Genomic DNA, 14364 nt, shown 5'->3' on the forward strand with positions numbered 1-14364 from the left:
AGATTCATGGAGGTCCGCAAATCATGGGTGAAGCGGCCACTCTGGTGCAACTAGCACTACTTCGCCCCGGATGAGCTTCAATGCGACGCAGCACCTTGCCGACCAATGGCCAAGGCGGAAATACGTGCAACAGAATGTCCTTTGGCCAGGGAAGGACCAGAGCATCCACACCCTCTGCTCCTGGCTCAGACTGAAGAATTGGGGAGCCTTGGCATTGCGGAATGTCGCCACCAGGTCCATGGAGGGCCGTAGTCCAGTGGTTGCACAGAAAACGAAAGGTCCAATGAAACAAATAGGAAGGCGGTCCAACATAGCAGAGGTAAAATTCTACAATTCGATGCCAGAGCCCTTTTCGCCTACGTCTCCCAACTCACAAAATCCTCTACCCCTGCTATACCAGACGACCAGGCTCAATCTAAAGCAAATGAACTAGCACTCTTCTTTCAGAAAACAATTGCAGACACTCTAGCGCGCATCCCCACCAACCCAACCCCCTCCCCCCTTAACTCCAATACCCTACCTCTCTCTGGAGCCAACCTCACCGCCTTCGAATCCACAACCCCCCTGGAAATTGAGTCCATACTCAAGAGGCTGAAACCATCCAGCCACCCATCAGACTACATCCCAACAAAACTTCTGCTTCTCATCCCGAACGCTATCTCAAGACCTCTGGCCAACATCATAAACTGCTCACTTTCCCAAGGAATCTACCCTGTCAGGCTAAAAACTGCCTCTCTCAAAACCCTCCTGAAAAAACCCAACCTGGACACAAAAAGAACCTGCCAATTTCCGCCCCATCTCTAACCTCCCTTTTCTTGCGAAAATCATGGAGAAATTGGTAAATACTCAACTCACTGATTACTTGGAAGAGCATCAAATCCTCTATCCTTCCCAATATGGCTTTCGTAAATCGTTCAGCACAGAAACACTCCTTATCTCCCTCTCAGACCACATCCTCATGGGCCTTGACAAAGGACACTCTTTCCTCCTAGTCCTTCTAGACATCTCCGCCACCTTCGACACCGTGAATCACGCCATCTTACTAAATCGCCTTTCCGACATCGGTTTATCAGGATCTGCCTTCAGATGGTTCAACTCCTTCCTCAGCAACAGAAGCTTCAAAGCAAAAATTAATAAAGAATCTCCAGACATCAAATCAACTTTAGGTGTACCCCAAGGCTCCTCCCTGTCACCAACCCTCTTCAATATATACCTCCTACCCCTCTGTCAACTGCTCACAAACCTAAAATTGATACACCTCTATGCAGACGATGTACAGATTCTGATCCCCATTACAGAATCCCTTCCTAAAACACTCAACCACTGGGAAAATTGCCTCCAATCTATTAACCACCTCCTCACCAGCTTGAACCTGGTCCTCAATGCGGCCAAGACAGAACTCCTTCTCATCTCCTCTGACCACATGGTCCTAGCCCATCCGACATCTCCCAACACCCAGATCACGCAAGTAAGGGACCTAGGAATAATCCTCGATAACCATCTGAATCTTAAGAAATCCATCAACAATACTACCAAGGATTGTTTTTACAAACTACAAGTTATGAAAAGGCTCAAACCACTCCTCCACTTCCAGGATTTTAGAACTGTCCTTCAAGCCACGCTCTTCTCCAAAACTGATTACTGCAACGCTCTCCTCCTTGGGCTACCCATCTCCTCCATCAAACCATTACAGATGCTCCAAAATGCAGCGGCTAGAATCCTAACTAACACCAACCGGGGAACACACATCACCCCCCATTCTCCGGGACCTTCATTGGCTGGCAATAAAATACAGAATTTTACACAAGGCCCTCTCCATAATCCACAAAACTATTCACAATCAGCAACAACTAGACCTCCAGATCCCACTCAAATCATACTCCTCCTCAAGATCCATCAGAGAAGCGTATAAAGGCACCCTGCACGTTCCCCCTACGAAATCCACACGTCTATCCACCACCAAAGAACGAGCATTCTCTACAGCGGGCCCGGCCATTTGGAATAACATGCCCACTGACCTCAGGCTAGAACCCTGCCTTCTAACCTTTCGGAAAAAAACTTAAGACCTGGCTTTTCCTCCAAGCCTTCCCTTAACTCTCAAAACCTTCAATACCCGACCAGACAAGACTCCACCTTCCTGACTAGGTGCCTCGCCTAGCTTAAACGTTATATTTTATGCCTTGGTTTAAATTTATTCAGATACTCTGTTCTTTACCTCAGGCTACCCTAGCCACACCAAGTTCTACCTCCTTGTTATATGTAACTTTCGCTTCTTGTTAAATAGTTGATCAATGTTATCCCCCTGTTATATGTAAACCGATCTGATGTGAATTTTTTTTCATGAAGGTCGGTATAGAAAAGTGTTAAATAAAATAAATAAATAAATAAAAAATACACAAGACAAAAGGATGACCTTATGCCATGGAAAAAGACTTATTATAATACACGGATAAAACGCCTGACTCGGGCAGAGTTTCGCCAAGTTGGCTGCATCAGGGGCGTAATAAAAATAATATATCATCCATTGGATTACAGATTTTTACACTAAGAATTACCATATTTTTCGCTCCATAAGACGCACCTGACCATAAGACGCACCTAGGATTCAGAGGGGGAAAATTTAAAAAAAAAAAAATTGTGCTAAACCGGCTCTGCGTCTGGGCGTCTTATGGAGCAAATTAGGGGAGTGCATAGTTTTTTTTTTTCTCCCCATTTTGTTTTCGGGTCTGGGGAGGGCCATTTCGGTCCACTCCCCAGATCAGAAAATTTTTCTTTCTGTGGGAACCCCCAAAACCCCCCCCCCCCCATCCCAACCCTTTAAATTAACAACCTCCACCCCCCTGACCCCCCCCAAGACCTGCCGAATTAATTTCCTGCAACCCCCCCACCCTCCTGACCCCCCCAAGACCTGCCAAACGTCCCTGGTGGTCCAGCGGGGGTCCAGGAGCGGTCCGGGAACGATCTCCTGGGCGTGAGCCGTCGGCTGCCAGTAAACAAAATGGCGCCGACGGCCCTATGCCCTCACTATGTCACTGAGACCGACCGCTGCTATTGGTCGGTGTCAGTGACATAGTGAGGGCATAGGGCCGTCGGCGCCATTTTGTTTACTGGCAGCCGACGGCCCTATGCCCTCACTATGTCACTGACACCGACCAATAGCAGCGGTCGGTCTCAGTGACATAGTGAGGGCATAGGGCCGTCGGCTGCCAGTAAACAAAATGGCGCCGACGGCCCTATGCCCTCACTATGTCACTGAGACCGACCAATAGCAGCGGTCGGTCTCAGTGACATAGTGAGGGCATAGGGCCGTCGGCGCCATTTTGTTTACTGGCAGCAGACGGCCCACGCCCAGGAGATCATTCCCGGACCCCCGCTGGACCACCAGGGACGTTTGGCAGGTCTTGGGGGGGTCAGGAGGGTGGGGGGTTGCAGGAAATTAATTTGTCAGGTCTTGGGGGGGGGGTGTTTGTTAGATTTTTGTTTGGTTTTTTTTTTTATATTCGCTCCATAAGACGCACATACATTTTCCCCCCACCTTTGGGGGAAAAAAAGTGCGTCTTATGGAGCGAAAAATACGGTACATAAATGTTAAAATACATAGGAAAATTGGTTCTTACCTGCTAATTTTCATTCTTGTAGTACCACGGATCAGTCCAGACAGCGGGTTGAGCCTCCTGTCCAGCAGATGGAGACAGAGAAAAACTGAAAGGGTATCCTATATCAGGACAGTACTCACCCTCGACCCTTCAGTTTAAACGTTATCAAAGCAGAGAAATATAAAGTTAACCAGTAAAAGATCAAGCAAGTAACAACAAACTTGTAAATTGAAATTTCAAACACTGTAGAGAATTGCTCTTACAATTATCTCTCTCTGATAGATACTTCTGGTGCCTTAAAGTAAATATATCCAAATTGTTGCAAAGAACAAAGGTAAGCTTCGAGCGGACATATCAGAAAGAAAACCAGCCAGTGTGGGAGTCTGGACTGATCCGTGGTACTACAGGAACGAAAATTAGCAGGTAAGAATCAATTTTCCTTTCCCTGTACATACCCGGATCAGTCCAGACAGTGGTATGTACCAAAGCTTCCCTAAAGTAGGGTGGGACCGAGACAGTCCCGCTCAAAGCATCTGCCTTCCGAAGGAGCCAAACACTGGCGCCTGTACATAGAGGCGATAATGATGAGCAAAAGTATGCAGAGACTTCCAAGTAGTTGCCCTGCAGATTTCTTGCGGAGAGACCGACTGACTCTCTGCCCAAGAAGTAGCCTATGAACGCAAAGAATGGGCCTTTAAGCCCTCTGGAACCATCCAGCCCCGACAGATATATGCCGATGCAATCGCTTCCTTTAGCCAACGAGCAATTGTAGCCTTAGAGGCCTTGTTTCCTCTATTGAGACCGCTCCATAAGACAAAAAGATGATCAGAGACTCGAAATTCGTTTATAACCTGTAAATATTGCAGAAGTACTCTCTTTACATCAAGACGCAGTAGATCACTACCAGGCGCGCTTGCAATGTCTTCTGGAGAAAAAGCAGGAAGCTCCATGGACTAATTCATGTGAAAAGAGGAGACAACCTTTGGTAAGAAGGATGGTACCGTTTTGAGGGAGACACCTGAATCAGAAAAGCGAAGAAAGGGCTCCCCTGCAAGACAAGGCTTGGAGCCTCTCCTGGCCGAGCAAATAGAGACTAGAAATACCATCTTAAGGGTTAAGTCCTTAAGTGTGGCTCGCCGGAGGTATTCGGAGGGCGCCTCGCAAAGAACCCGAAGCACCAAATTAAGACTCCAAGAAGGACAAAGTAGCCCGGACGGGCGGTTTTAAATGCTTGGCCCCTTTAAGGAATCGAACGACATCCAGATGGGCTGCCACCGCGTAACCATCGATATGCCCCAAGAGGGAACTGAGGGCCGAGACCTGTACCAGTAAGGAATTGAAAGACACCTTTGGAGAGGCCATTCTGTAGGAAGGAGAGGACCTGGGATACCGAAGCATTGTGCGCTGGTACTCCAGATTCGGCACACACATTCTCAAACACTCTCCATACCCGAACGTAAGCGAGAGAGGTAGAAGTCTTACGGGCCCGCAACAGAGTGGATATAACTTCCTCTTTATATCCCTTCTTCCTCAGTCGCCGCCACTCAAAAGCCATGCCAATAGACAAAAGCGATCCGCCTGATCGAAAAATACTGGACCTTGGCGAAGCAGGTTTGGGAGGTGGCCGAGGCGAAGAGGACCGTCCGCGAAGAGGACAGTCTGTCGGAAGGTTCACCAGATCCGCGAAACACGGTCTCCGAGGCCACTCTGGCGCGATGAGAATGACTGGCCCCATGTGAAATTCTATCCATCTGAGTACTTCTCCCACCAGAGGCCAAGGTGGGAACACGTAGAGAACATCGTGAGGCCAGGGCAGAACCAGGGCATCCACCCCTTCCGAGCAGTGCTCCCTTCTTCGGCTGAAGAATCTGGGAGCCATCAGGTCTAAGTGGGGGGCTCCCCACTTGCGTACGACAAGATCCATCGCCTCTTCGGACAACTCCCACTCTCCGGGGTCTAGGTGCTGTCGACGGAGAAAGTTGGCTTATACATTCTCCTTCCCCGCAATGTGGGAGGCTGCCAGATGACCAGGATGTCTCTCTGCCCAGGCGAGCAGCTTGCTGGCCTCCAGAGCTACCATGCTTTATTTCACATATTTATTTGGCATTGCTTTTTTTTATATTTATTGCTACGTTAAATAGTTATACTTCTTATATATAAAATATTATATTTCTTTATTTATTTCCAGTTAAACTATTATCACTTTATTTAGTATTATGTTAAATTGTCAACCAGTTATACTGTTCCATATGTTCTACGGTTCCATGTAAAGCTCCGCTCTCTGTTGAGCAGTTCTTCGTTTTATGTAAACCGGAGTGATTTGTAGTCCCTACAAGAACTTCGGTATATAAAAATTAAAAATAAATAAAATAAATAAATAAATAAATGCGACTCCTGACAACTGATGTAAGCTACTGTGGTGGCATTGTTGGAAAGGACCCGCACCGCTTTGCGAAGGAGCAAGGGCAGGAATGTCTTGAGTGCCAGATGGACTGCTCGGGCCTCTAAAACGATTGATGTGCCACTGGGATTGAGCCGGAGACCATAGTCCTTGTGTAGACTGATTCTGACATACCGCTCCCCAGCCGGAAAGGCTGGTATCTGTCATAACGATAATCTACTGGGGTGTCTCCAGGGGCATTCCCTTCAAGAGGTGAGCGAGTGAAAGCCACCACTGCATACTGGTAATGGTAGAGTCGGAAAGTGGCAGGGGCATTTGAAACTCGTCCAAGATTGGTTTCCAGCGGGACAACAAAGCTTTCTGTAGAGGACGCATATGCACAAAAGCCCATGGAACCAAATCTATGGTGGAAGCCATAGAGCCCAGGACCTGGAGATAGTCCCAGGCCGTAGGCATGGAGAGAGATAAGAGATGTTGTACCTGATCCATGAGCTTGAGCGCCCGGGCAACAAGACTTTGCCCACTCGGGTGTTGAAGCGGGCTCCGAAGAATTCTAGGACCTGGGAGGGCTTGAGATTGCTCTTGGAGAAGTTGACTATCCACCCGAGGGAGGAGAGAAACGTCAAGACCCTGTTGACTGCTGTGGCACAGAGTGTCTCTGATTTGGCCCGAATGAGCCAGTTGTCCAGGTAAGGGTGGACCAGGACTCCCTCCTGGCGGAGGGAGGCCGCCACCACAACCATGACCTTGGTAAATGTGCATGGCGTGGTGGCTAGACTGAACGGGAGCACCCGAAACTGGAAGTGTTGTCCCAGAATGTTGAAGCGGAGATACCTCTGATGCTCGTAGCAGATTGGGATGTGCAGGTAGGCATCCGTCAAGTCATGAGAGGCAAGAATCTCACCTGAGCGAACCGCCGCTATGACTGCCCGCGGGGTCTCCATCCGAAAATAGGGAACCCTGAAGGCCCGGTTGACTCTCTCGAGGTCCAAGATTGGTCGGGAGGAGCCGTCCTTCTTGGGAACGACGAAGTAGATTGAATACTGGCCGGACCCCTGTTCTTCCAAGGGAACAGGGACTATGGCACCGAGTTGTTGCAGCCTGTCGAGAGTCTAATGCACCGCTGGATGCTTCCGACAGCCGCAGGGGGGAAGACTAGGTGGTGGTCGGGGAGGTCCTGAGCAAACTCTAAAGTGTAGCCTTTTTCGATCACCTCAAGGACCCACTGATCTGATGTAATTTTGACCCATTCCTTGAGAAAAAGGGACAGACGTCCACCTAAGTTGGGAACGGAGGAATGGGCTGGCTGCATCTCATTGGGAGGACTTCGAGGTGGAACCTTGAGGGTTAGCATCTCGGAATGGACGTCGGCCACGAAAGGAATGAGCCCAAGATTGGGATCTAGTGGAGGTGGGTCTTTGGGCAGCCCCTCTCGGCCTGTTGTACCTGCGCTGTCCCCTAAACCGAGGGCACGAGGGGGGGAAAAAAAAAAAAAAAAAAAAAGACTTGAATTGTCGAGGACGGTCCTCTGGCAGCTTATGAATTTTGTTGTCCCCTAAAGATTTAATAAGCTGATCCAGGTCCTCCCCAAAAAGCAACTTACCCTTGAATGGGAGAGTGCCCAACTGTGATTTAGAAGAGGAGTCCGCCATCCAATTGCGAAGCCAGAGTCGTCGTCTAGCCGACACTCCTGAAATCATAGCTCTAGCCTGCACCCGAAGGAGGTCATAAAGAGCATCAGCTCCATATGCCACCGCGGCTTCCAGCCGTTCTGCCTGTTCCGCCTCTGCAGACAGGAGGTCCTGGGTGCTGAGTAGTTGTTGAACCCACCTGAGGCTTGCCTGTTGCATGAGACTGCTATAGACTGTCGCCCAGACCGCCAGAACTTCAAATATTCTTTTGAGGTAGACCTCCAACTTACGATCCTTTCAAAGCAGTCTCTCCTACTACCGGAATAGTAGTTCTCTTTGTGACAGCGGAGACTGAGGCGTCCACCTTGGGAATACGGAGCATATCCAGACACGGGTCTGGGAGAGGGTAGAACTTATCCATGGCCCTGCCCCAAGAGTAAGCCGGCTTCCGATGTCTCCCATTCCTGGAGCAGTAACTGCATTAGCATCGGATGAAAAGGAAAGGTGCGCGGGGGTGCCCTCAGGCCAGCTAGGAACAGGTTGACGTTGCTAGGAGTCGCAGCAGTCATGTTGTCCACTGGGGGTGCATCTAAGCCCAACTCAGCCAAAACATGGGGTATGAGTGGGTCCAGCTTTTCACGCTGAAACAGGTGTAACACCCTGGGGTCGTCCCCCTCTATCGGTGGATTCAGCGCGAGGACATCAGCATCCGGGTCGAGATCCGGTACACCCGGAACCACCCGAACCCGGTTCACCCCTTGAGAATCAGGGGTCCTGAGCCCCTGCACTGCAGATGTTCTGGGGACCTTAGCAAGAGGAGGGCATGCCAGAACTTTAGGATCTGGAGGGTCATCCTGCTGTAAAAGGCTGGCAACATAAGCCTTATGCATAAGTAAAACAAAATCAGCTGAAAAATGTCCCGGTGATTTCCCTGGTGGTGGGGGTTCATTGGGCTGTGGGTCAGAGCCTGCATCCAGGGATTCCATGGGGCTCAAATTGGGAGGGGGGGGGGGAAAAAGGAGTGTGGAAAAATCAGATTCCTGCCCCCATCCGGCTCAGTTTCCTCAGCGAGGTCTGGTGACAAAATGGCTGCCGTTCCTGCGGTTTGCAGGAACGGAGCCGTCCTTGCAGCGTGTTTGCCGGCTGAGAACGACCACCTGATTTCTCCGGCGTAGAGGAGCCTTCCCCGCTGGTCAAGCAACATGAGCATACTCCCTCACAGGAGAGCCTCAAAGCAGGCTCACCACTCGTGACGCAGAATGCCGATCGAGGCGTGTGTGTGTGTGTGTGTGGGGGCAGAACCGTCACGTGCAAAACGGCAGGAATCGCCGGTGCCTGGCTGAGAGCAGGGAAGAGAAAAAAAAAAATCAATTACCCGCTCCGTCCCCCGATTGAGAACTCTTAATTCTCTTTTTTTTTTTTTAGTTTTAAGAAGCAGAGGAATGAATCATCTCTGTCAGCAGACCCAAGGCATGCTACTTCTTCTGGGTCTGTGTGGGGGAGGAACTGAACCACCAGTGTCACCCCTACCCAGGCAGGTCACCAGGTAGGGTCCTAGGCTGAAGATCGAGGGGCAAAGCCCCCCCAGGCACCCAGTAAGAGCAAGGGGCAAACACTGTTGCTCCCTAAGTGTAATTAAAACTTCAAGCGCTTTTTTTTTTCCCCCAAACTTAAAGAAAATTAAGTATAACAAGTACTTGCTTGATCCGAAATAAGACAGAAAGAGGGAGAAAATAGCCGTTCCCAAACAATATAGCTGACTAGAGTGGGAACCGCAGGTTCTGCTATCTGCATCTGCTGGAGACAGAGAAATACTGAAGGGACGCAGGGTGAGCACTGTCCTGCTACAGGATACTCTTTCAGTTTTTCTCTGTCTCCATCTGCTGGACAGGAGGCTCAACCCACTGTCTGGACTGATCTGGGTACGTACAGGGAACAATACCATGGGGCAAGATACAGATCTGAGCGGCTGTTTAGGTTTCGCTGAACCCACTCCTCCGGGGGCTTGGGACGCTTGTTACCATGTTTTCTAGCTGCCTTCCGAGCCTTAAAGGCCTTGTGAAGGGGGGGTAAAACAAAATCGAAGAACAACGAAGAAGAAGAATCAGAGGCCCCCCTGCCCCTGGGACCTCCGACAACGAGTTTTCCCGACCAGCCTCTATATCGCCCCCCCCCACCCCGAAGCCTCCATGTCACAGCGACAGCGGTGGTGGGGCATTCCCTTCCCCTAAAGCAGCCTGCTCCTGTGCTCTGAAAAACCTCCAAAATGGCTGCCGTTCCCGCACTCAGCGGGAACGGGCCTGAAGGTTGACCCTACCGATAGAGTTTCCCAAGCTCTCGGCGTCTGTGGGAATCTGGTCTCCCCGAGGTGCCCCCCCCCCCCACCGGGGAGGCACTTGGAACAAATACCAGCTCTGGAGAGCCATGCGCACTCCCACAGGCGTTGCAGGCCCCACCACGCGGCATGATGAGCAGCGCTAATTTTAGAAAGGGAGCTCGGTGGGAGGAACAGCCGCGGTAAGCCAGCAGGCAGTCAGTGGCGTGGGAGGAATGGAGAGGCTGGACAGAAAGGCAAATGAAATTTAAATTACCTCGCTGCTCCTTCTGTACTTCATGTTTGTTTTTTTTTTTTGCAACAAAAAAAACAAACGGACCTGTCCCCCTCAGAGCGAGAGTGAACCGGGCTCCCTGGTATCACCCTCAGAAACTGCCAAGAGGGCTGGTTACAGGGTTCTCAGCCCTCTGCTCCTCAGCTTCAAATACCAGGGGGGGGGGGATGGTCCCACCAGGACCTGCCAACCCCCTGGGAGACAAAGTTCCTCACTCTTTTCTTTTTTTTGATATTCTAATCTCTAAATATTTTTCCCTCTAAATCTTCTCTCTATATTTATTTTTTAACTAATTGAAAGATGATCTCTAGCTAATCTAGACTGAAGGGATTTGCACCTCCACCATCTGCTGGAGACAGAGAAATACTGACAGACTCTAGGTGGCACCTCAGGGTATAGGGCAGAGTCCGTTCAAACTTCTCTGTCTCCATCTGCTGGAGGGGAGGCAAAACCCAGGAGTCTGGACTGATCAGGGTACATATCACTTGTCTGCTGCATTAGGAGATGCATTTTTTTGTTACTGCTTACATTAAGCAACTGTGTCCTGAATTTCAGCGAACAGTCTTAAAACGCAGGGCTTATTACGTCAACCCCATTATGGATAACCAATGCCTCAAACATGAACGTGCTTATTCCTTCCACCCCAGCACACTTGCAGCTCCTACCTGTGCCCCTTGAAAATCTTTCCACTCTCCCTCTCACTTTGGAAGGTCTTCTCTCGCTGGACAGGCTGCATGGAGAAAGGAAGGAGAAACAAACTGTTCAGACCCCACTGAGAACATCAATAGCTCCTGCAATTTCTGCATCTCCCAGCAGAGGGCACTGTAAGGAATGGCAAGGTGCTCCCAGCTCCTACAGGGCTTCTGTCTGGAGGGAATGGAGGAGGAGTGCTGGCTGTGGAGTGCGCATTTTCTTTAGCTACACCATTGTCACTTTGATGAATGGGTCCAAAATATTAATTTCCTAAGTAATGGATAAACAAACACTGTCAATTTTTATAGAAAAGAGCAGTTTCTACAGAAGCTCCATAAAATGATCAATTTTTTTTTTTTTTGCTCTTAAAGCTGCTGCCAAGTACTCCATTCACTTTAATCAAATGGGTCAGATTCCAGTGAACAACCGAGCAACAACAAAGTAGCGCTTCCTGGACAAAAAGGGACCAAGCAGCAGACACACTGCTAGCAGAATGGCATTCGGAGGGCCTCGTCATCTGGTTTCCCTTCCTGCTGGTGTCACAGACCCCAATTCCTCTTCCAGCCCTGCCCCAGTTTCCTGAAACTAAGAGGTACTCTATATACTTGTTCTAGGCTTTCCATCCATCTTTGATGGGATGCTGCTCCAGGTTTTTATTCTGTTTGTGAGAACATATTTCTTTCAGCTGCTTCCCCATCTGCTCCCTCCCAAGCTGACATTATCCATCACAACCCAAATTAGTGGCTGGCACAACTTACCCGGGCACAGAGGTCAACCTGGAATATGGAGCCATCACTGCCCCCACAAAACATGCAGTATTCCGAGGGATCGAGGGTCACTGCCATGATTCGGACATCAAACAAGACTGACAACAAGAGTTCACCTGAGGAGATTTCCCAGAGCTGCCAGAGAGAATGGTGCATAGAAAAAAAAAAAAAAAAAAAAAGACTAAAGATCATCACCATCATCACAGAAACTAAGATCACAAGTCAGAAGTGCAAGGAGCAGCAGTTCCTTCATCACACCTGAAACCAGTAAATCCAGAGAACTCAACCTTTACCTTTACCGTCTGGTCAAGTGATGCTGTGGCAACTCGAGCTAAGGGTCCCCCAATGCCACAGTACAGGTCCATGATGGGGAGGGAATGCCGTGACCAGACGTGACGGGGTTCTGGGATGTGAGCACGTTCCGTCTGTAGGACACTAAAAGAGGAAGGGACAGAGATCAAGGGCCAGGCTGAACACCGAATACAGCAACAGGGGCACAAAGGGAATGAATTAGTACAAGTTTGAAATTCATGAGCAGTAGCACTAATCAGAAATATGTTCCCTTCTGCTCTCACCTGGCATGGACCAAATGGTACTTTTCTGCCGACATATTTATGGTTCTATGTACGTATTATCACACACCTATATAAGAGCTAAGGTAAATACAGACAAAACAGGAAATTAAGAGCACTAACATTATATAATATGAGAACTCGGTACACTGCTTCCATATTCTCCTTCTTGCCTTCCTTCGAAACTAAAGCACAAGAATCACCATGAAATACCTAACTTCAAACCCCCTGCCAACACTTCATCATTTCCCAACAGTGCCTCCTACTGAAAGAAGCTGGATTTTCACAAGCTATGAGCTCCTACAGCCAGTGCTCTTATACCATCCTCTACAGTGCCCCCTACTAAGAGAGGCTGGGACGGCACAAATTGTGAGCTGCCCTGGCACCAGTGCTCCCGCACACTTCCCTACAGCACCTCCTTCTAGAAGAGAGACTGCAAGATAGGAAAATTGGTTCTTACCTGCTAATTTTCGTTCCTATAGTATCAAAGATCAGTTTAGACGTCTGGATTTTGTCTCCCTGTCAACAGATGGAGACAGAGAAAGTTTCACAGACACCGTACAAAACCCAGTGTGCCACCTGCAGCCCCTCAGTATTGACCTGTACCCAAGCCAAGATGACAGCAACAATCATAGGTTTCTAAGCAAACTCCCTCCCCTCCAACAAGCTGGAAATAGGTGAAGTTGCCCAAAAAAAAAGACAATGGAAAATTTGTTTCCCAAATTTAACATAAGCGATCAGCATTGAAAACCTCCAACTCTGCACTATATACAAAAGCAACAGTACGACCAGCAGATTCTCCCCCACCAGTAAATGGGCAGGTCTCTAGACTGATCTGTGGTACTACAGGAACGAAAATTAGCTGGTAAGAACCTATTTTCCTTTCCCTGTACGTACCTAGATCAGTCCAGACTCCTGGGATGTACCTAAGCCCCCCTTAACTTGGGTGGGATGTGGAGAGTTCCACATGAAGAACACTCTCACTAAAGGTCATGGAAGCCGGATCCCTGACATCCAAGCGATAATGCCCAGCAAAAAAGTGTGCAATGACTGCCCAGTAGCTGCCCAGCAAATTTCATGCTGAGATACCTGTTGTGACTCAGCCCAAGAAGTCGCCTGAGAACGTGTCGAGTGTGCCCCTAAACCCTCTGGCAGCGGGCGCCCATTAGGAATGTAAGTCATCTTGAACGCTTCCTTCAGCCACCGCACAATTGTAGTCTTAGATGCCTTACTTCACAGTACGAAGAGGCGATCTGATCTACAGAAATCATAAGTGACTTTTAGATACCTCAATAATGCATACCTCCCATCTAAGAGCCTAAGCTCCCCCATGTGAGGCATAGAGGAATCCAAATCTGGAAAACCTGGAAGCTCCATTGTCTAAGTTGGAACACCAAGACTACCTCAGGCAGAAAAGGCGGCACCATGCATAAAAATACCTCAGAATCTTGAAATCTGTAGGAAGGGATCTCGACACGACAGCGCCTGGAGCTTTGAAATTCTCCTGGCTGAAGAAATAGTCATCAAGAAACCACTTTAAAGAGTCAAGCCTTAACCATAGCTCTCTTTACTAGTTCAAACCGAGCCTCACACAATCCTATAAGGATTATATTTTGATTCCAAGAAGGACAAATGTTCCACACATGAAGACGCAAGTTCTTAGCTCCCTGAAGGAACCATATAACATCCGGACACCCTTGCACCTTGCCCCAGAGCCAACTCAATGTCGCTACCTGGGCTCTCAGAGAGCTAAATGCCAGTCCCTTGACCAGAACCTTTTCTGTAGAAAAGCCAAAACATGCGACATCATAGCCTGAACAGGCTGAGGCTGAACTCCAACAGCAGACCAGGACTCGAAGATCCATAAGTCAAGGTTGTAGAAGGTCACCTAGCCTGCAATAAGGTGGAGATAACCACTTCGGAATATCCTCTCCATCTCAGTCGTCTCCTCTCGGACCCGAAAACATTGGGCCCTGGTGGAAAAGGCGACTGATGTCTGAACATCAGGGGCCTATCTATGGCCATGTTGATCAGACCGGGGAAGCATGGTTAATGTGGCCACTCTGTAGCTACCAGGATCACTTTGCCCAGATGT

General features: G+C 49.0%; 1 protein-coding gene across 1 annotated transcript in view; it reads right to left on the reverse strand.

The window, feature by feature from the left end:
* The window catches only part of WDR18 (WD repeat domain 18), a 45273-nt gene that overhangs the window by 11161 nt on the left and 19748 nt on the right, over positions 1-14364 (reverse strand). Inside the window, exons 4-6 of the mRNA XM_029613437.1 lie at positions 11991-12132; positions 11689-11832; positions 10903-10967 (exon numbers count right to left, since the gene is read on the reverse strand). Coding sequence (XP_029469297.1) covers positions 10903-10967; positions 11689-11832; positions 11991-12132 — 351 coding nt within the window. The remainder of the gene's footprint in view (positions 1-10902; positions 10968-11688; positions 11833-11990; positions 12133-14364) is intronic.

The sequence above is a fragment of the Rhinatrema bivittatum genome, chromosome 8, assembly GCF_901001135.1.
Source record: "Rhinatrema bivittatum chromosome 8, aRhiBiv1.1, whole genome shotgun sequence".
NCBI classification, from domain to species: domain Eukaryota; kingdom Metazoa; phylum Chordata; class Amphibia; order Gymnophiona; family Rhinatrematidae; genus Rhinatrema; species Rhinatrema bivittatum.